General features: G+C 40.0%; 1 protein-coding gene across 1 annotated transcript; it reads right to left on the reverse strand.

The window, feature by feature from the left end:
- Positions 1 to 5,153: 5,153 nt before the first annotated feature.
- LOC101793812 (granulocyte-macrophage colony-stimulating factor receptor subunit alpha) lies at positions 5,154 to 20,740 on the reverse strand. The gene is made up of 12 exons (XM_005010229.6): positions 20,582 to 20,740; positions 18,611 to 18,704; positions 18,297 to 18,430; positions 16,162 to 16,288; positions 14,923 to 15,052; positions 14,648 to 14,823; positions 12,565 to 12,704; positions 10,957 to 10,995; positions 9,880 to 10,009; positions 8,250 to 8,346; positions 6,790 to 6,871; positions 5,154 to 5,619 (listed from the first exon to the last, which is right to left on the reverse strand). The coding sequence occupies exons 2-12, from the start codon at positions 18,693 to 18,695 to the stop codon at positions 5,548 to 5,550; spliced, it is 1,212 nt and encodes a 403-aa protein (XP_005010286.1). The 5' UTR covers positions 18,696 to 18,704; positions 20,582 to 20,740; the 3' UTR covers positions 5,154 to 5,547.
- Between the last annotated feature and the right edge of the window lie 502 nt (positions 20,741 to 21,242).

Genomic DNA, 21,242 nt, shown 5'->3' on the forward strand with positions numbered 1-21,242 from the left:
TGCTAGAGGAAGGGCAGTTCTTAACCCTGCTGTCCTTGAACCAAAATGTCTCTCTTTATTAGTAGTAGTAGTTGGCTTGTGCATGTGATCAGATCCACCAATTAAGAGTTCTCAGACATTTCTCATACACTGTCTGTTTTGGGTTTATTCTGATAGTGGGAATTAAAATAGTTCAACAATGTTCAGGACACAATTCAAGCAAGTATTGTTCACTGTTGTCTATTGGTTGTTGAGAACATTCCTCCAGCCTTGTGATAGGTACAAGAGAGGATTTGCAGCTGAGTCTGCTCTCAAAAGAGCAGGAGAAATCCTTCAGCCTTGTGATAGATGCCAGGGAGGATTTGCACCTGAGTCTGCTCTCAAAAGATGGTTTTCACTTGGGAGCAGGAGAAGGGGAACAAGGATTGAAAAGGGTTGAAGATGGTCTAAATGATGGTGCCTAAAAGAGTAACAAGAGAAGTCATTCCAGGTGAAGGAAATAAATAAATAATCAATAAGTGTTCAGAGACAACCTTGAACCATTTTACACCCACTTTTATTTATTATTTAATCATTTATTTATTTACCTATTTATCTATTTATTTACTTATTTATTTTTCCCGAACAGCAATTAATTTTTATGAAGGAATTTACTTCCTGTTGTGGTGGCATTTTTGGTCAGGTTCTGGGTAACTTGAGGGTTGTCTAACAGTCTCATCTGACTAGCACTTTCAGGCCGTTCAGAGTAGCTGAATTAGTTTTGACTAATCAGTTTTAAACTCTAGTCTGGATTAATTCACCAGGGTTCTGTGTGCACCAATTGGCTCGACCAACCTTCCCCTCTGCTCAGGTTGTGTCTGCCCTGCTCCCTCAATGGCTGCTGTGGGGTGGGTCCTGCTCAGGGAGGGCATGGCCTGCTTCTCCCATGGTTCTCTTCAGGTCCTGGATCCCTTCTTGGGGCAACTGACCCTCCTTGTGCCATGATATAGCTGCATGGCCAAGCCCAGGACTGTGACTCTGTTGGAGACCAGCTTCTATCAGGACGTCTCTTTTGTGCCCCCCTTCATCAGTCCTCACCCTCTCCTGGGAGCTATCAGCTCAACAGCTTGTGAACTGAGACACTCCATGTCCTGCTGTTTATGATGAGCCAGCAAAGATTTGGTTTTGTGTATGTATTATTCTGTGCTTTGTTCTAGTTCAGTGTTGTCAGTGTCAGAAGCTGAGACTCCCCCAGGAGTAGTGAGGCACAGGCAGAGACTTATTCAGTTCACTGAAGAGGAGAAGGGCTTCTTCAAATACATCAGTAGAAAAAGGAAGACTGGGGAAAATGTTGTCCTGCTGCTGAATGGGGCAGGTGCCCCATGTGGCAGGTGCCACAGTGTTGATACAGGTGTAGCTAGCCAATTCATTTATCATAAATGAGAGATATTCAATTTGCATGGTCTGAAAAATTTGCCATTAATAAGGTGAAGTGTACTACTGTCAGATGAAGCCCTGAGGAAAACAACAACAAAAACCCACACCAGGCTAATGAAAGCTTGGAAATGTCACCAATCTGTCATATGTAAAGAATAAATGGAACAATTGTTTCCATATCATTCAAGAAGTTGCCCAATGTGGTATGAAGTTGTTTTGTAACAAGGTAGCAAGGGTCAGTGTAATGCATGCAGTTTCATTTAATCCCTTCCTTTGACCCTCACCCACTGCTTTGTTATTCCTTTTTTTCCTTGTATCTTTTTTATTTATTATTTTTTTGTAACAAGCTGCTCTCCTGGTACATTTGCTTGTTTCCTTGAGTAACACGATGGCTCTCTGTTCTGCTGTCTTAAGCGACCTGCCAGCTTTTCCTAAGCTCCTTTCCTGAATAAGCTAAAATATGCTATCTCTTACCAGGAGAAAACAGGAAACTAATAAGGAGTTTGTTTAGCATCTATTTAACCAGACCAATTTAACAATACCATCTCCCGAGTGTATTGGTACTGCCTTTATTATGCTTTCCTTTTCCCTTCCCTATAGCAAGCGAACATATGTTTTATGCCTCATGGCTGTTATGGCAGATTACAATCAACCTATGCTTCACCCTGGCAATTTTGCACAAGAGTAAAGATATCATGAAAGATTTTATAAGCTACTGCAGTCTAGTATAACCCCATTATTCTTTTAGCATGTGACTGAGCATTTGAACTCTGGCCACTGCTGCATAGTGAAGGAAATACAAAGTTGGTTTGCATGTGTGTCCAGCATGAATGCAGTCTCATTAAGAAATTGGCCCTGTTGTTCTAATCTTCTGAAAAAAAAAAAAAAAGAAAAAAAAAAAAAGAAAAAAAAAAAGATTAAAAAGATTCCCAGCTGAGTCTTTTACCAAAAGGCAATCATTAACTTTGTCAAAGGCAGTGGCTGTTCCACGAGCTGTTTGCATCTAGCTACTGAATGAGTAGGACAATGTGGGGGATAAACCCTGCATAAGCTGGTAGCTGGAAGACTCCCCAGCACTGGAAAGCATCCAGGAACAACCATTCCAAGCATTGACTTGGCCAGGACTTGCTAGCAATGCCCTGAACAAATCCTGGGCATAGTCCAGGGGTTATCTCAGATCAGGGCTAATTTCTAATGGCAGTTTTCATGTATCAAGCTTATTTAAATATTTAATAAAATGTATCTAGCAAAATTACATGACAATTGGCCTCAGTGTGAGAAAGTAGTCCTGGGAACATATAGTCTGATAATCAAATTTATAGTATCAATTATTTAATTTATAGTGTCATTATAGTATCATCATAGTAAGATCCCCAAAATATGAATCTCCAAGACCAAAAAGAGAAGTGAGATATATCACAGAATTACAGAATCATCTAGGTTGGAAGAGATCTCCAAGATCACCGAGTCCAACCTCTGACCTAACACTAACCAGTCCTCCACTAAACCATATCACTAAGCACTACATCTAAACGTATTTTAAAGACCTCCAGAGATGGTGACTCCACCATTTCCCTGGTCAACCCATTCCAATGCCTAACAACCCTCTCAGTAAAGAAGTTTTTCCTAATATCCAACCTAAACCTCCCCTGGCGCAACTTTGGCCCATTCCTCCTCGAACTGTTGCCAGGCACATGGGAGAATGGACCAGTCTCCACCTCACTACAGCCTCCTTTAATGTACGTATAGAGAATGATAAGGTTGCCCCTGAGCCTCCTTTTCTCCAGGCTGAACAATCCCAGCTCCCTCAGCCAGCCCTCATAAGACTTGTTCTCCAGACCCCTCACCAGCTTTGTTGCCCTTCTCTGGACTCGCTCGAGCACCTCAATGTCCTTCTTGTAGTGAGGGGCCCAAAACTGAACACACTACTCGAGGTGCGGCCTCACCAGAGCTGAGTACAGGGGGACAATCACTTCCCTAGACTTGCTGGCCACACTGTTTCTTATACAAGCCAGGATGCTGTTGGCTTTCTTGGCCACCTGAGCACACTGCTGGCTCATATTCAGCCGATTGTCCACCACCACTCCCAGGTCCTTCTCTGCCTGGCAGCTCTCCAACCACTCATCTCCCAGCCTGTAGCTCTGCTTGGGGTTGTTGCGCCCCAGGTGCAGGACCCGGCACTTGGCCTTGTTGAACTTCATACAGTTGACCTCAGCCCATTGGTGCAGCCTATCCAGATCCTCCTGCAGAACTTTCCTACCCTCGAGCAGATCGACACATGCACATAGCTTGGTGTCATCTGCAAACTTACTGAGGGTGCACTTGATCCCCTCATCCAGATCATTGATAAAGGTATTAAAGAGGACTGGCCCCAGCACCGAGCCCTGCGGGACACCACTAGTGACTGGAGCTATATGAGCTATAAAAATCAGTGGGGCAACTTAAAGAATCAAGTTAAAAGTTTAAAAGTTTAAAGATTAAAGTTTTGCAGCCCAGAAGGCCAACTGCATCCTGGGCTGCATCACCAGAGGAGTGTCCAGCAGGGAAAGGGAGGTGATTGCCCCCTCTGCTCTGCCCTTGTGAGGCCCCACTTGGAGTCCTGCATCCAGGTCTGGGGCCACTGACAAAAGAAAGATGTTGATCTGTTAGAATGGGTCCAGAGGAGGGCCATTAAGTTGATCAGAGGGCTGGATTCAGCTTCTATTCACCATACTGAAAAAAATATTCCTTCAGCCTCCCTCGAAACAGTGTGTGCTTCAGCTCTCCCCAGTCATCTTGGTGCCTCTCTGCTGAACTGCTTTAGTTTGCCAGTGTCTGAAGGAGGCTGAAATCTGGACATAGAGCTGTATGTCCAGGCTCATAAGTGCTGAGCAGTGAGAATCACTTCCCTTGACCTGCTGGGTTCATTGCTCTCAGTACAGCCTACTACATGTATATGGATAGTTTTTATTACCATAAGGATACATTGCTGATTTGTGTTTGCCTCAGAGCCTTTTCTGCAAACCTGCCAGTCAGACATTCTCTAATATTCATGGGTTTAGTTTGTTCCAGGTATGGGACTTTGCATTTGCAAAACAAAAGTTGAACTTCATGAAGTCCCCATCAACCCATTTCATCAGCCTGTCAGGGACGCTCTGCATAGCAGGACTGCCCTTCATTATATCAGGCAGTATTCCCAGTTTGCTGTCATACATGTCTTGCTAAGGCTGCATTTAATACCACTGTCCAAGCTGTTGTCAGTACTAAGCAGTGAGTCTTAGCATTGATCCTGTAGAAGCATTGCTCATAGCCAGACAGTGCATTCAGCAGGCTGGGCTATTTTCCTGGTACCTTGTCCTAACCCCTTGACTCTGAAAAATACTGAGTAGTAAAGGTGTCTATTCAAACAAAAGGACACAGAGATTATCTGAGTCACACACTCTATATTTTAAAATATGAAGCAGATAAACAAAAATGAAAGTAATGAGAAAGCAAGTAAGCAGTAAGAACAAAAAGAGCTGGATACCAGCAGGTGGGATACCAGAGAAGATTCTGGGCTGCTATCACATTAATGGTGGCCAACCCCTTAACACGTAAATAACACATGTTCTCTGAGATTTCTGTTGATTACAGACCATCACTCACTATGCCATCCAGTTTTTAATCCCATTCTTAATTTTCAAGTTGCCTATATGTATTTTAAGACATCTGAGGAAACTTCAAGTATGAATAGGCATATTCTTGACTAGAACAATATCATTCAGCAGACAGGACTCTCAAAAAAAAAAAAAAAGTTTATTAATCTCAATGAACACATTCTTTGTAATATATGAAAAACAAAACAAAACAAAAAACACCATTGTTTTTCTTTAAACAAATTGAAATGTAGATGAAACTTCTTTACTGAAATATTTAAATCATATTCACAAAATGGAAGATACACAATAAGGGCAGTTACACTAACAGTTAAAGTCAGCCAAAATTAGAAGAAAATACAATAGCATTTCAAAAAATTACATTTGAAGTAATCTTCTCTCTTGGCTGTACTACTGTTTTTGCCAAGAAAAGGAAGTAAGTGAAGAAGGCCCATACATTATTATTCCTGAATTTCCACAGGGACATACAGTTACCTGAGCTGAGAAATACACTTTCAGGTTCCTCATTTTTTCTTTGTTATTTTACTAATTCAGCAACTAAAATCTGTTCATTTTCAGATGTTATTGACTGCATTTTGCACTCCATCAGCTGAGAGGAAAATAAAAACTTTCATTAGTTTTGTACATGTGGATAAGTTAACTCTACTAACTTGTGTGTAATTCTGACAGTATTTCAACTTCTGTTGCATATTTTATAAAAATAATTCACTTCTTAGTTCTTTAGCCAATAAGCTTTCCTTAGAAAGTCAAAAAATTGACATTTCAACATTTCTGTAATGCTGACACATGGTTTTTAGCTGGCCTGGAAGTGGATAGAGAGAATGTGCTTTTTCTCCAACACACCACAGATTGGCATACCACAATTCATTTCTAAAGAATCAGAACAAAAAGATTAACTTTGTAAAGGTATGCAAGTAGAAACATTGGCATGAAGCTTGGCTAATTGAGCGGACCATAAGAAACTATTAAATGCCACAGAAGAACCTCCTGGCCAAGAAAAAGGATATCTGGGTACAAGTGAACTGCTGGGCTGTATGTTTGTCTGGTCTGACAATTACAGTCTGCCCTATCATCTTACAAAATCCTGTTTTGTACTGTTTTCTGTGTCACTTTTTTTGCAGCTTGCTAACAAATTTTATTAAAGCTGAGATAGTGGGTCAGTGGACGATCCACACCCGGAATACAAGGTGAGATGATGACTTGGTGGGAGGACCCAGAATCTGGGCACAAAGATCAGATGTGAAGGATTTGTGAATGTGAAGGATTGTGAATGCAGAGTGAAGGTGTGTGCACAACTCACTGGCAAACTTCAGCCCTGCACAGGTGGAAACGAAAAGTAAGACTGGGGTGTCCGTGACCCTGTTTATGTGATTGGTGTCAGCAATAATGTGGTACTGGTTAAGGTACCTGTGCTGATCTGTGTGACTGGCTATCTCAGTGTCCTCTGTGTGTGTGTTTGTGCATGTGTGTGCCTTGTATTGGGAAAATACACAGCCCTTGCTGCTGGCTGGACCTACCAATGGGAGCATCAATCCCTGTATCTGTTAGACTGGAGGGGGAGAAACCCTCTGGGTCTGGTAGGCCACTACATTTGACTTCCCTTAGCAAACTCCCTGTTAATTTTCTCTCGTAATTCCTCAAAATATGGCAGAGGAAACATTTGTTCTTTGTGTTAAGTTCCTTACCATTTAAATAATACCTTTCAACCTTCAGTGAAGTATAGTATGCATTTCATATATTTAATATAAAGAAAGCCTACCTCTGGATTTATATCATGCTGTCCATTAAATGGATTTTTTGGCTTTGGGACTGGTGGAAATGCTGTTTTCCAATAATGAGTCCTGGAGGTCAAAAGGGATGGAATTAAAAGGAAAAAATAAGTATCTAGCATGTATCAAAACCATTGTGCCCAACTCTTATATTACTTTTCCAGGACAGAAGAGAAATGAAAACTATACATCATCACAGCACAGAATGAACACATATAAGGATAACACCAAGAATTTGGATGCTAATAGTTTTATTTTTGGTAAAAGATTCACTAATAGTTATTTTCTTCTTTGAAAGAAAAAGGAACTTCCTATTGTCCTCCTCTTTAAGTCACTGCAACCAGTGTAAAGTGAACATAAACATTTAAACAACTTGGAAGAACAGTATCTTCTCTGAATTACTGTATATTTCTATATGAAATGTATGATAAAGAAGATTAACCTTTTTCTTTCTTTTTCCCTGGCATAGTTTATTTCAAGAAACAACCTGCTTAGTTTTTGTGGTCTAAGATCTATTTCGCTTGCTAGGACAATTTTAGTGAATGTTGCAAAATCTTTACTGTTAAGTATGATCAGCCTGTTGTGTGCAATAACTACATTTCAAGAAATCAGATTTGTTTTGCAGACTGTCTACATGTTGGTAGGCAGTCTACACTTGGTGCAGCCTCACCTTGAACACTGTGTGCAGTTCTGGGCTCCACAGTGTAACAAGGATAGTGAGACACTTGAATGCATCCAGGAGAGGGCAACATGTCTGGTAACTGCTGGAGGACATGTCCTATGAGGAGAGGCTGATGACACCTGATGCGTCCAGTTTCGAGAAAACGAAGCTGAGAGGTGATCTCATTGCTCTCTACAACTTCCCAAGGAGGGAAAATTGGGAGGTACATGCTGATCTTCCTTGAATGCCAGAAACAACTGCATCAAGGGAGGTTCATACTGGACATTAGGAAAAATTTCTTTACCATGACAGTAGTGAAACAGACTTCATAGCAAGGTGGTTGATGCCCTGTACCTGTCAGTGTTCAACAGTTGGGTAAAGCCCTTAATAATATGCTTTAACTTTTGGTTAGCCCTGAAGTGTTCAGGCAGTTAGATTAGATGTTTGTTGAAGGTCCCTTCCATCTGAACTATTCTGTTCTGTTCTGTTCTGTTCTATTCTGTATTCTATTCTATATTCTATTCTGTATTGCAGATATCCAGTAGCTGTACTGCTAATCTAAGTGATTGTATATAATTGCTCTCTGCCATATTGACAGAAGAGACCCTGGAAATATTTGTGTGGGTCATCCAAAGAAGGACATTGGGCATCACAATTACATTACCTGCCTCAAGACCACCATTTTGGCTTGGCTTCCACTACAGTGTGAATGGAACAGTTGCAACTATATCTCAAAGGCATCTGTACATTATTTATTTGTTTAAGAATTGCATCATAAATTAAGTTTACCTTTTGCAGAACAAAACTGTGAAAAAAACCACTAAGAACATTGCAACTGCCACCACTGATAAAATCCATATCAAAGAAGAAAAAATGTCTTCATTTCCTGAAAAAAACAAAAGTCATGAAGTATTTTTGTTAATGAAAAGCAATAGATGCACAGCTATGCCAAACATATCTTTGATGAGTGACTGCTGAATGTCAGTCTGAAAGGTTTCTCCTGGAACAAAAATCAACTCTTAAATTTAGCACCTTAACAGTACAGTTTTCTGGGACATATCAACATTGAACCTGTTTGTTAATCTCTAGCAGTAAGCAGGTAGGCACTCCACTTGCAAATGGATTACTTTTATATTGATTCCCAATGTTACTGCTAAGAGATGAACAAATTCTCTCTCTCTTCTTAATAAGATAAAATGAAAAATAATGTTTAACAGTCCTTTATATTTTTGTGTGTCTGCAGTTGTAGTGGGTTTACGTGGCAACGTTTTGGTAGTGAGGGGCTACCCAGGCTGGCATTTGTGAAAAGAATCCATAAGCTACCCTGTGTTAGATAAGAGCCAGTTTCTGCTGGCTCCAAAGGGACCCGCAGCTGCCCAGAGCTGAACCAGGGAGCAATGCTGGTTGGGCCTCTGGGAGAGCAGGTTTAGAAAAGGGAAAAAAAAAAAAAAAAAACAAACTGCTGCGCAACAGCAGCTGAGAGAGGAGTGAGAGAACATGTGAGAGAAGCAGCCCTGCAGCCCTGAAGGTGAGTGCAGCAGGAGGGCAGGAGGTGCTCCAGGCAGGCAGCAGCAGTTCCCCTGCGGCCTGTGGAGAGGCCCCTGGTGGAGCAGGCTGTCCCCCTGCAGCCCATGGGTCCCACATGGAGCAGATCTCCACGCTGCAGCCCCCCCATGGGTGGAGGAGCCCACATGGAGCAGGTGGATGTGGCCTGGAGGAGGCTGCGGCCCATGGAGAGCCCCCGCAGGAGCAGGCCCCGGGCCGGAGCTGCAGCCCATGGAGAGGAGCCCACGCAGGAGCAGGGGTCTGGGGGGAGCTGCCGCCCAGCCGTGGGGGACCCGTGCTGGAGCAGTTTGCTCCTGGGGGATGGACCGTGTGGGACGGAGCCATGTGGGAGCAGTGCTTGAAGAGCTGCTGCCTATGGACAGCCCCCGCAGGCTTAGCTGGGGAAGGACGGCATCCCATGGGAGGGACCCCACAGGGAGCAGGGGCAGGGAGTGACCATGAAGGAGTGCAGAGGTGAAGTGTAACTACAGCCCCCATTCCCTGTTCCCTTACACAACTCAGGAAGAGGAAATAGGAGAGGGTGGATGAAGGGAAGGAAAATGTTTTTTGATTGTTTTCTTTTTACCTCACTTCTCTAGCTTGTTAGTAATGTGCAATAAATGTATGTGTTCTCCCTATGTTGATTCTGTTTTGCCTGTGATGATAATTGTAGAGTGATCTCCCTGTCCTTATCTCAGCCCTTGAGCCCTTTCCTTCCTATTCATTCTTCCTTTCCCTTTGAGGATAGGGAGTGAGAGAGTGGTTATGGTGGAGCTCTGATACCCAGCTGGGTGAGACCACCACTGCAGTACTGTGCAAGGTAGATAGTTCATAGCTAGGGGAGGTAAACCAATGCAAAGATTTTTGTTCTTACCAAACTCAACAGCTGCACTCCACTCCCCCCAGGCGTTATTCACATAACAGTTATGGCCAGCTGCTCTGATTTTCACAAGGTACTTCTTTCCCATACTGTAACTTTGAAGTATGTGGCTTCTTTCAGTTTCCTTAAACAACAACAACAACAAACAGCAATTAAACTGAGTTTTTCTTTTTTGCATGTCTGTAATATGTAAGTTCCATTTACCATTGAAATTTCACAAGGTTATAAGAGAATTTCTTGTTAGAGCAGACTGCTGTTACAGAGCAAAAAATAAACTTGCATGTTTTTAAATATGTAATGGATATGTACCTATGTATCTTCTTTCAAAAATAGTTTGTTAGTCTGTAAATTCTTCTGTTCAGAAGCTTTTAATCTTTGACCTTGTAGCCTACAATTTCTTATGATATAGCCTGATTTATTGATAGTTTCCCTTGACAATTTGACAGAAGCAGAAAAATATCTTGAATTGTCTCATAATATTACAGCTATTATATGTGATGTGAGTAATAAACTGTCTCTGTGCACCTCACTCACATTCATCAGTCTTTGGATTATGACTCTTGAGGACAAGAATAAATTCCCATTTGAATGTGTAAAAATACTGCAATATTCAGTGTTACTAGAAGTTCCTGAAACGTGCTTACTCTGAGGTACTTTCAGGATAGCGAGGGGATGTCCAGACTCCACTGGTTAGAAGAAAGTGCTGCATACCTGAAGAACAGCCCCCATTCCACAAAGCTTTTGTGTTCTCTGTGTTTCAGAAATGAAATTAAATTCCTAGGAGGTGTTTTCTGTGTTTCTTTTCTTTGTTGTTACTAAAGTGTAACTTCAAGTTCTGGATTTTTTTTTTCCCAAAGCAGTTGCAGAATAGTAATAAAGTTCTCTTTAAATGTGTGATAAATTACCTAATTATCATAATTAATTAGCAGTTTGACACTTCTAAGAAACTTATAATAATGATCCCATAAAACATAGGATACTGATGCTAAAGGCATTTACATACTATTTAATTTTCACAAATAACTATGAAACTAACATGTGATGCTGATAAACAGAAAAGTCAAGACTTACTTTTGTAAAAGTATGTACGACCTCTTCTCCAGAATTACCCTGTAAATTGAGAAAAAAACTTTATTATTATGATTTCTTGTTTTTTGTTGAGATGTAATTTTAATCTACCATGTCCTTTCTCTCAATTACTCCGTTACTTTCTTATCTACTTTGCAGTTTGTTCAGAGGAACTAACAATTTACCTAATGTTTAATTTCTGGTATATAATTCATCTGCAACACCAATTTTATAGAGTAGCTAATTTTTCTTTGGAAATGTATTTATTTTCCTTACTACTAGAATCAAGAAATAATTTTTATTTCAGATTTGTGACTGAAGACAAACAAACCAGACCTGATCTGAATGAAAACTATAGCTTCATTGTTACACATAGTAGAAATTTTTTTATTTTAAATGTAGTATTTTATTTAAAATAAAATATGAGATTTTTTATTTTAAATGTAGTATTTATATTTTAAAATAAATTTCACTGTGTTTAATTGCAAATGCTATTCAATAATAATAACAACAATAATAATATAATTAATATAGCATTAATTATTAATATATTGCAATAATAATTTATTAATGATAAATTTATTAATAATATAATAAATTAAAATAATAATTTATTGATAAATTATTATTATTATTATTATTATTATTATTATTATTATTATTATTATTATTATTATTATTATTATTATTATTATTGTCTCAGATGAGGTCTTAAAGAATTATGTATTGTTTTACTGTGATTTTTATGCTAAAGTTACACTGACTGGTATAAGCTTTCTTTGCTACAAAGGCAAAACGAGCCAGAGAAGTAATAATTTTTTGCAGCAGCTAGCTGGGATTGTGAAAAAAATCACTTCTGAAGTAGCAAGCCCCTAAATCTGAAGATTTGTAGTCTTTGGACTAAAGTTCAAATAAGAGAATTCCAATGAATTCCTTCAACCAGCATCTCAGTGGCTGTCTGGGAATAGTACAAGCAGCTTCTTCCTTCATAGTCGCTATCTGCCATCTTGTGGTCACTTGTGGCCACTTGTCTTGCAGTTTTTTTTTTTTTTTTTTTTTTTTTTTCCCGTGCAAAAAAGCGTGTAAAATCAAGACCCGAACTTCACTTTCTGTAGCTTAAATGGTTCTACACAATGACCTGTGTGTGCTTAGTCACACTGCCTTTCTGCTTTCTCTCTTTTGTTTTCATTTAACTTAATATTATGCAGCTTCAAGTGTTAGACCAAAATGTGTGTTTCTTATCTATTATATCTAGTAAACTGTTTGCATTTTGAATATATAGAAATTTCAGTCCCCTCCACCAATTCGTATTCCTTAACTGGACGTCCATTTCTCCATCCAGTACTTACAGCCCAGCTCTACTGTTTCAAAAAGATACAGTCGCTACTGGAAAAGATCCAGTCCAGGATAGTTCTAGCAGGTCTCATTGAAATAAGTGACTTTTTTGAGTTCTGTCACAACTGAGAAAGGCACAACCACAAAGAAATATGGTGCTACATATGAGGAAGGCTACACCGTATAAAAGAGAGAAATTTTCTTTTTACCCAAGTGTAGTAGAAAATAAAGTGTATGTATTAATGTTAAACGTAGATCAAGAAACTCTCCTCTTACCTTATATGTTATTTTGACTTCATATTTAAAACACCTGTCTTTATCCGAATGACTTATTTGGGGTCGTTCCCACTGAATTATGCAATCATTTTCTTTTTTGTCACAGTTGACAGTGACATTTGAAGGAGGCATGAGTTTTTCTGAAATGATACAGTCAAGAATTCAAATAATCATGTTATCTCTTTTTGCTTTGGTAGAAGAGAGTGCAATAGCAGGTAACAGCTCTGTGAAGAAATATTTATATCTATTTTTTTCTTGGGAACTCTGTTAGAAATAATTGAAAGACCAGAAGTCTCTAGATCTTGTCCATTGGATCAGAAAACAACAGGAAACAAACAAAAAAACATGGAACATGACCAGGGAAGAACAATATGATGACAGCCCTGATGTAAGAAATCTGAAGATCATTTCTTTTTCTAAGACTCCTTGCATGATTCTTCTGTTACATGAACTTATGGCTTGCTTGGTGTTGTGAACTATGCAGCTTATTCCCCCTCCAAAAGTAGTCATACAAATTTCACAATTCAGTTTTAAGAATCTAGAACTTTACAAATATATCTCCCCTAATTTCATAGGTGTGAACAAAAGTATTGCAGACCTTTGAATTTTGATCATCTCCAAGGACTTGATGGTTATTGTAACAGCAAACGACAAATAGTCACTGATGACTAAAAGGGTGATAAAAGGATGATAGAGGAAATAGTTTCAGTTACCTTGCACCAGTCTATACAGACAAAACTGGTTATTTGGGATGGGCTGTTTGGTCAAAGAACACTATTGTTTCATGTCCAAGGAGTACTATTACAGCTTGATTTCTTCTCTTTATAGAATGAAGCTTTGTCCATTTTTTGGAGGCAATACCAGAATCAGTAGGGCTTTGCCAAAAAGGCTTTGCCAATAGTATAAATAATTGCACAGGAAGCTTCCAAGTAGATCACCATATATGCAAGTGCATATGAAAACCTGAGCTGTTTTGTACATGTTGGTTTCTTTAGTCAAGGGTGTCTGTCCATTCACGCTATCTCTACTGGCAATGAGAAGGAGGAGCAATTGCCCAAAGAAGCTTTTTCTGCAAAGTCTCTTCAGTTGAAATGTGTGAATTGCAATCTTCTACATCCTGTGGACGCTGCTAGAGAAAGACTTAAATACAATTAGAGTAGATTGCTAAAGAAGCTGAGACAGGCTGCAGCTGTGAAGCTTTTTTGCTGGCTTTCCCTCATGGCTGTTTTGCTTAGGGAATAGATTTTCCTGAAGAAGCTACAGCCTCTTACTTTTGACCCTAGGTCTAAAGGCATGACAGGGCACTTTCACAGGTGATAAACGAAGTGAGTATAGTATAGTGAGAATAGAATAATTGCAAAAACATAATATGTGAAAGGACGTTTCAGGGCTTGCCTCAATGGATACTATTCTTAAATAAAAAACATTCTGTCCAATGATGCTTGTAAATGGTTAACTGCAGTCTGAATTGACATGTAGAAAGTCCATCAAAAGAAAATGATTACACAGGGGAGTAAACTGGGGTAAAATTATGTAGCCAAGCACTGATCCTAGCCATAAGACCATTTTCAGAAGTTTTAAGTATAACAGAAAATGGTATGGAGGTCTGTAGTAAATGCAGTGATAAAGTCAATACTTATTGTCCTTTAGGTTAATAATCAACTAAATCAGTTGACAGTCTAGGCAACAAAAATTCACTATAGCTACATGAAGACATAAGTAGAGATTTCAACTGGAATTTTGAAACTCTGATACCAACATCAAATGTACTTGCATGCTCACAGTTTTTTTAGGTAAATGATTTCCAAACCAGGAAATCCTAACTCTCAACAATGTGAATTCTGTTAGGGTGTTTAGACTTCTCTGAACAGTTGTTTCTGAATGGTTCTACCTCCTCTTGTTGTACAATTTGAAATTCTATTTTTGCAGAAATTGAGGACAAGATCAAAGCTTTTCAAAGAAAGGAAAAGACTATCTTGTGGAGTGACAATTCTGAAATGAATTCAGTCTCCATCTCAGGGATGGATGCTCTACTACCCTTATGCAATAATGGAAATAAACCAGAGATAAATTATTTACTCACCAATTGTATACAGTTCGATGTACTTATCATAGAATCGGATCTGGGAGACATTGCTAGACCCATTCACCATAAAGTAAGCAATTTTGTGTTTAATCATCACATTTTGGAATCTACATCCCACGTGTCTGCCATTTTCATCTTTAATGTAAAGCTCACATTCTGTCTCATTATCATCTCTGCATATAACAAAATGTTTTAGTTAAAGGTGGGCAGTGGGCAGTGTAATGTGTTGAATGAGAATTCAGGCTTCCCAGGATTCAAGAAGGCTTACTTACCTTGATTTCTTCCAGTAGAGAAAATATTGGGTATCTCCTGGAGCATTCCTGCCTGCCTGCCAAGTGCAGTTCATGAGAGAAACATCATAAATCACACAGGAGAAGTTTTCAATGGCTGACCCCTTTTTGCCTGCAAACACAGCAATCTCTGTTAGGTTGAAGAACTGTGTGACTGCTCCAAGATGGAGGATCTTGGTGCGTGTTTAGATATGCTAAATACCTGCAACTCCAACCAATTAGTGCTAGGGTTAGTAATGATGGAATTCATTTTAGGTAGCAGCATTGGAAGATACTTGGACTGATATGAAAAATTTAATGTGGCTATATTCTCCAAATATACGATAACAGTTGTATTTGGTAGAATGAGGCTCAGGGAAGCCTATACTGCCATAGAACAGGCTGACACCCAAAGTGGCCACCATTGTGCTTTGAACTGTTCTGATTCAAAAGGACACACTGGTGTCCAGTGCTGCAGACTGAAATCTCTGCCTATCATCCTTAGGATCCTGCCATAGCATTTTTATTTGAGGGATGTTCTTCAGCATTCTGTCAGATGAATGAAGAGCAAGAGGGACTTCACTGAGAACTCTAGAGAGGGAGAGAAGGTCAAATGCAGAGCTGTGAAGATTTTCCAGACTTCATGGAAGTGAATACGTAAACACCTGAGGTGTTCTCTGCAGGGATACCTTCTTATAGCTGGGATAAACACCAGGAACCTTCCCCAAAGGAGCAGATCATGTACCTCATTCTCTTAACACTCTTATATCTACTATCCCTCTCATACAAAGAAGGGTAGATTCAGTCAGAACTTTCATTATTTTGGATTGAACAAAGTGTTAGGCATAACAGCATGAGTTATGCTGTGACAAAATTTAAGGTATCATAGAATTCTCAAGAATTTAAAAACTACAGACACAAACCTGTTTCACCTTGATTTTTAATAGCATAGACATCTGAATGCAGTCAACAAAATATTAGCACAAACATTTAAAAGAGAATTAGGAATTAAAAAGATTGCACCAAGCAAGGCAGCGACTAAGGACTAAAGAATTATTGAGTTAGTTCTAGGAAACTCCTTTACTTGTCTAAGAAACATTGTCATAAGGGTGTGAACAGGAAGCTATCCATTTACAGGAAAGAATTTAGTAATGAAAGATTTTTTTTTTGTTATTTATTTATTTATTTAACCCTCAGGCCATTGGAAGCAGGCAAATCCTCTCTCAAAGTCTAGTGTATTACCTCGAGGAATACATGTGCATATGCTTGAATATGTATTGTTGATGTTCACTGCTGTAACTGAAAAGTTTGCCCCGTTGTGCAGAGGAAACATTAGATTTCCATCAAATATGCAGGTCATGTCCACTGCCTGAAAAATGACATGCAGGTGGTTTATTTTCAGTTTTTTATCTAACAGTTTACATAACGCTTCCTGCAGAAAGCTTGTGCTTGCTTTGTAACAGCGTGACCACTACAATAGTGAAGTAGGTACTGATGTCTCCCCATGTTTAAGAACCTCCTTCCCAGAAGTTTTGTGTAATGAACCTTTAACAGTGCAAGGTGAAGACACTGGCGCTTCCCTCCAGAAAATCTCATGACCGAACAGTGCCAGGAATAGAAGTTCCTCCCCTCTTTCCAACAAATCTATTGTACCTCCTCAAAATGGAGTGTATGCTCCTTCATAAGAATCAAAAGATGACTTCAATGTGCTTTACTCTCCTTTCAGTGACAAAGGGAGATACCCCACAAATGTGTGCCTGCATAAGGAGATGGCTTGAGGTTCATCTCCAGTAACATTACCTTTCTGAGTACCAGCAGACATTTTCAACAAGTCATATAGCTGCCTTGTCTGTGCAGCAGTGAAGGAGGACACAGATGTTAGCATCTGAGATGTATGAGATACACTGTCTTCAGGCAGGGCCTGTACCTCTCTAGTCACACCTGTCAGAGCTTAAAATACTACAATTTCCATGCTTTGATAGTTGAAATAAGGGTGATATAACCCTATTCTGATCTATGATTAGCAATACTGGTGATATAACTGCATGGAGTATTAAAAGAGTTTCCCAAAGCCAGACTTTTCTAGGAACTGCCTGCAGAACCAGTAAGCATGTATTTGACTTATTGACATACTTGTGTAGCATAACATGCTTACTCTCTATTAGTGCAAAATACAGCATCAAAAACAGTGGCTTCTGCTACAGTTCCTCTTTCTGAAACAACTTCATTTTAAAGATAACATACTCTAGAGATAGAGATAATCTAGAGATTTAGAGATAACCTACTCTATCACAAGAAATATTGGCCAGATAGACTTCAACATTAATGCAACTTTGGGATCTAGAGGAAGAGAGTTTAGTGAAGGCTGGAATAATACACGTATTCAAGAAAAAATAAGTGCAAGGGAACAACTTCATGACTTGCTTTAATGTACCTGTGCAGTTTGCAGAGGCTGGTAAAAGAGAAACTATTCTGGTTAACATGCATAGTAATTACCAAATAGGGAAAGGTTTAGCTTGCAATCTTCTCTGCATGAGAACTTCTGAAAACAGACTAAATCAGAAGCAGAAGTTACCTTCCTATAACGTCAGAACACTTCTCAAGTAATCCATTCACACAAGATTTGAGTTCCATGCCTCCTGTTATCAAAAGGTTAGATCTATAGTTTAAAAATCCAGTGTATTTCTCCTTTTTATCTATTTATATAGGTTAATAATTGCATCAGGCTAAGATGAGCATCTGGAACATGCTGACTTGCAGAGTCATCCAGAGTGCATGCCTTCCAAGAATGTCTAGCTACAGAGCTGCTGGCTGCTCAGGCACACGTTTTTTAAGGTCTTGGCTCTGTTGGCCTATACAAAGGTGCCTACTGCATTTGAAATACCCCAGACAACCTGCTTAGCTCCCACGAGCCATTCCAGAAATATTATCCCTTCACAGGCTTCTGTGTAACATCAGTCAGTCCCGAGCAGGTATATCACTACATTTCCAATGCCTTATTTTTAGGTAAGTCAGTCAGGACACATGTATCTAACTCAGTTTCTCCTCCATACTTTAAATACAGCATCTGTACAGCATGAGATGCCTCTCACTGAAGTTCCTCTGAAACCAGGAAAGAGGAAATCTTACACTTAAGTCTCATCAAGGTTCTGATATCCCAAGAATGATCTCAAGGCAAGAATTTCACAAGAATGGCCAGAGAGGGCAGACATATCTCAGTACAAAGATGGGCCTTAATAAAAACTAGAAAAAAAATGCTAAAACAGAGACCATCTTTTTCTAACCAAGAATACCTTTTTCAATTACTTAAAAATATGAAAGAGAAAGAACAAAGTGTAATGATTTATTTCTGTTAAAACTTTATATAGAAAATTTACCTTTATAATGGCCTTTTCATTGTCTGCTGCCACAGAACACTTGTACTCGGTGAAATTTGTACTGCTTATCCAACTCAGTTCCATTTTCCAAGGATTCAGTGTCAAATTTCTGATAGGTGGCTCTGGCATCTCCACTGAAAATATCACATAATAGGATCAGTAAGGTGCAGGATTGATGCTACCCATTTTTTTGGAGTGCAAAGGCTACTACCTATCAGGTCTAAGACAAAAGGTAACTGGAAGACAACTACCTGTAAAGAGAAGCATGCTACACCTCGTCTGGGAGGATGTCTGCATGGAAGTGTTCTACTCACAATCTGTGCATTGCCAGTCAATATACATCTGGGCGACCAGAAGCAGCCACTGGGTCATGAAGATGAGTCCAAGACAAGCAAGCATCTCTTCTTCCTTGGAGACAGAAAGCAGCAGAACTTGCCCAAGGTGAAAGACACCAGAGTGAATCACTGTCCCCTGAATTTGTCTGGTCTGATCTGCTCATGCTGCCTGCTTCCACACCATCTGCCCATCTCTCAATTACTGACCAAGAAAAGATTCAATAGACCTCTCAAACAGTCAGAGAAACATCCAAATAAATTGTAACAAAGTTAATGAAATTGTTCTTTTCTGCAAAAAAGCAACTTGTGTGATGATTTATAAAGCTGTTTATTTGGGAATCACTCTAGAAATGCATACACTTATGACTGCTGTCTTAAGGCCTAAAGATCACCTGTCTGGTGCATAGAAAGGTTAGGATGAGTGGACCTAAAGCATGTGAGTAAACATCTGCAAACAAAATCAGCTGCATATCAAAATCAGTCACAGCAATATCATAGAATCATAGAATGGCTTGGGTTAGAAGGGACCTCAAATATCATCTAGTGCCAACCCTCCTGCCATGGGCAGGGATACCACCGACTAGATCAGGTTGCTCAGGGCCCCATCAAACATGGTTGTGAACACCTCCAGGGATGGGGCATCCACAGCTTCCCTGGGCAACCTGTGCCAGTGCCTCATCACTCTCTGAGTGAATAACTTCCTCCTAATCTCTAATCTAAATCTACCCTCTTTTAGTTAAAAAACCATTCCCCCTTGTCTTGCCATTATCTGATTGAGCAGAGTCGCTCTCCATCTTTTTTATAAGTCCCTTCTAAGTACTGAAAGGTTGCAGTGAGGTCACCCCGGAGCCTTCTCTTCTGTAGGCTGAACATCCCCAGCTCTCTCAGCCTGTCTTCATAGGAGAGGTGCTCCAGCCCTCTGAACATCTTTGTGGTCCTCCTCTGGACCTGCTCAAGCAGATCAACATCCTTCTTGTGATTGGGCCCACAGACACAGTACCCCAAGTGGGGCCTCACAAGGGCAGAGCAGAGGGGGACAGTCACCTCCCTCACCCTGCCAGCCACTCCCCTGTTGATGCAGGCCAGGATGCAGTTGGCCTTCTGGGCTGCAAGTGGGCACTGCTGGCTCCTGTTTTGCTTTTTGTCCACCAGCATGCCCAAGTCCTTCTCTGCAGGGCTGCTCTCAATGAGTTCTTTTCCCAGTCTGACTTCATGTCTGGAACTGGCATGACGCAGGTGCAGCACCTTGCACTTTGACTTGTTGAACCTCATGAGGTTCACATGGGCCCAAATCTTAAGCTTCTCCATGTCCCTTTGGATGGCATCACTTCCTTCTGTTGTATCAGCTATACCACTCAGCTTGGTGTCATCTGCAAACTTGCTGAGGGTGCACTTGATCCCACTGTCTATGTCACTGGTAAAGATATTAAACAGTACCGGTCCCAGGACAGACCCCTGAGGGACACTATTCATCACTGGTCTCCACTTTGACATAAAGCCATTTTCAATATCAGTCAGGTCTCATTTCCCATTGATCAGTAAGTTTGGTGCTTATGTTGCCTCGGAATAGTTTATGTACTTTCAAGGATATTTTTGAGTACGTGCATAAAAGTGAATTCAGTAGGAATATCTACTGTTACTACAAATTCAGTGCCAAAACTAGAGAGAGAATAAACCATATGGCTGGGAACTTTCTTAGCAGGCAGTAGGTCCTTGCAAAAAAACTTCATTCAACTTAGCTCCGCATATTTCTTTGGCAGCTTTTAAGATTTTGCCTGGGATATTATCCCTCCAGCCATGGGCTTCCAGTATCTCTCCTAGAGCCTTACCAAATACCACTACAAGAAAGAAAACAAACAAACAAAAACAAACAAACAAACAAACAAACAAACAACAAGCAATAAACAAACAAACAAAAAACCACAACACACAAAGATAAGACGAACCTACCTTGTATTTCAAAACTTCTTTGTCTCACTTATTTTTGTATCATAGCCTCGAGGCTCAGAGAAGATGGAAAGACTTGCAGTTGAAATGGTTGTACAGTTACAAATAGGGCTGTCTCACTTGTCACTTGTGTTTTAGAGAACAGTCCTACCATCGGAAGTGTTGCAAGATAGAATGTTCATCACTTCCTTCCTGATTCTTACCAAATTAATGCAACTGTAAAAGTCACAATTTCATTAAACTCAAGCAAGCAGCTAGCTTGTTAAATTTTCTGTTGTATTGAGTCCATTTGTGCTAGGGAATCCAGTAAGTACATAACAAATTTCTTTTACAGATATATATGTCTTGCTCTTTGTAGTGGGCTTGTGTGGCAACATTTTGGTAGCAGGGGACTACATGGGATAGCCTCTGTGAGAAGAATCCAGAGGCTGCCCCATGTTAGATAAAGGCCAGTTTCTGCTGACTCCTGACTTCTGCTGACCCACTGCTGCCCAGAGCTGAGCCAATAAGAGATGTTGTTTTGCACCTCTGTGAGACCATACTTAAGAAAGGGGTAAAAAAAAATGCTGCACAACAGCAGCTGGAAGAACAAGGAGTGAGAACCAGCCCTGCAGACCCACAGGTCAGTGCAGCAGGAGGGCAGAAGGTGCTCCAGGCAGGCAGC

The sequence above is a fragment of the Anas platyrhynchos genome, chromosome 1 (genome assembly GCF_047663525.1).
Source record: "Anas platyrhynchos isolate ZD024472 breed Pekin duck chromosome 1, IASCAAS_PekinDuck_T2T, whole genome shotgun sequence".
NCBI classification, from domain to species: Eukaryota; Metazoa; Chordata; class Aves; order Anseriformes; family Anatidae; genus Anas; species Anas platyrhynchos.

Excerpts from the sequence above, each read along its gene's own strand:
- LOC101793812 (XM_005010229.6), bottom strand. The coding sequence starts at position 18,695 with ATGCTTGCTTGTCTTGGACTCATCTTCATGACCCAGTGGCTGCTTCTG. Across the intron at positions 15,053-16,161 it reads ATGCACATGTATTCCTCGAG|GCAAAAAGGGGTCAGCCATT; the intron begins GTAATACACTAG and ends CTGTGTTTGCAG. Across the intron at positions 10,996-12,564 it reads AAGTCAAAATAACATATAAG|GGTAATTCTGGAGAAGAGGT; the intron begins GTAAGAGGAGAG and ends CTCAATTTACAG.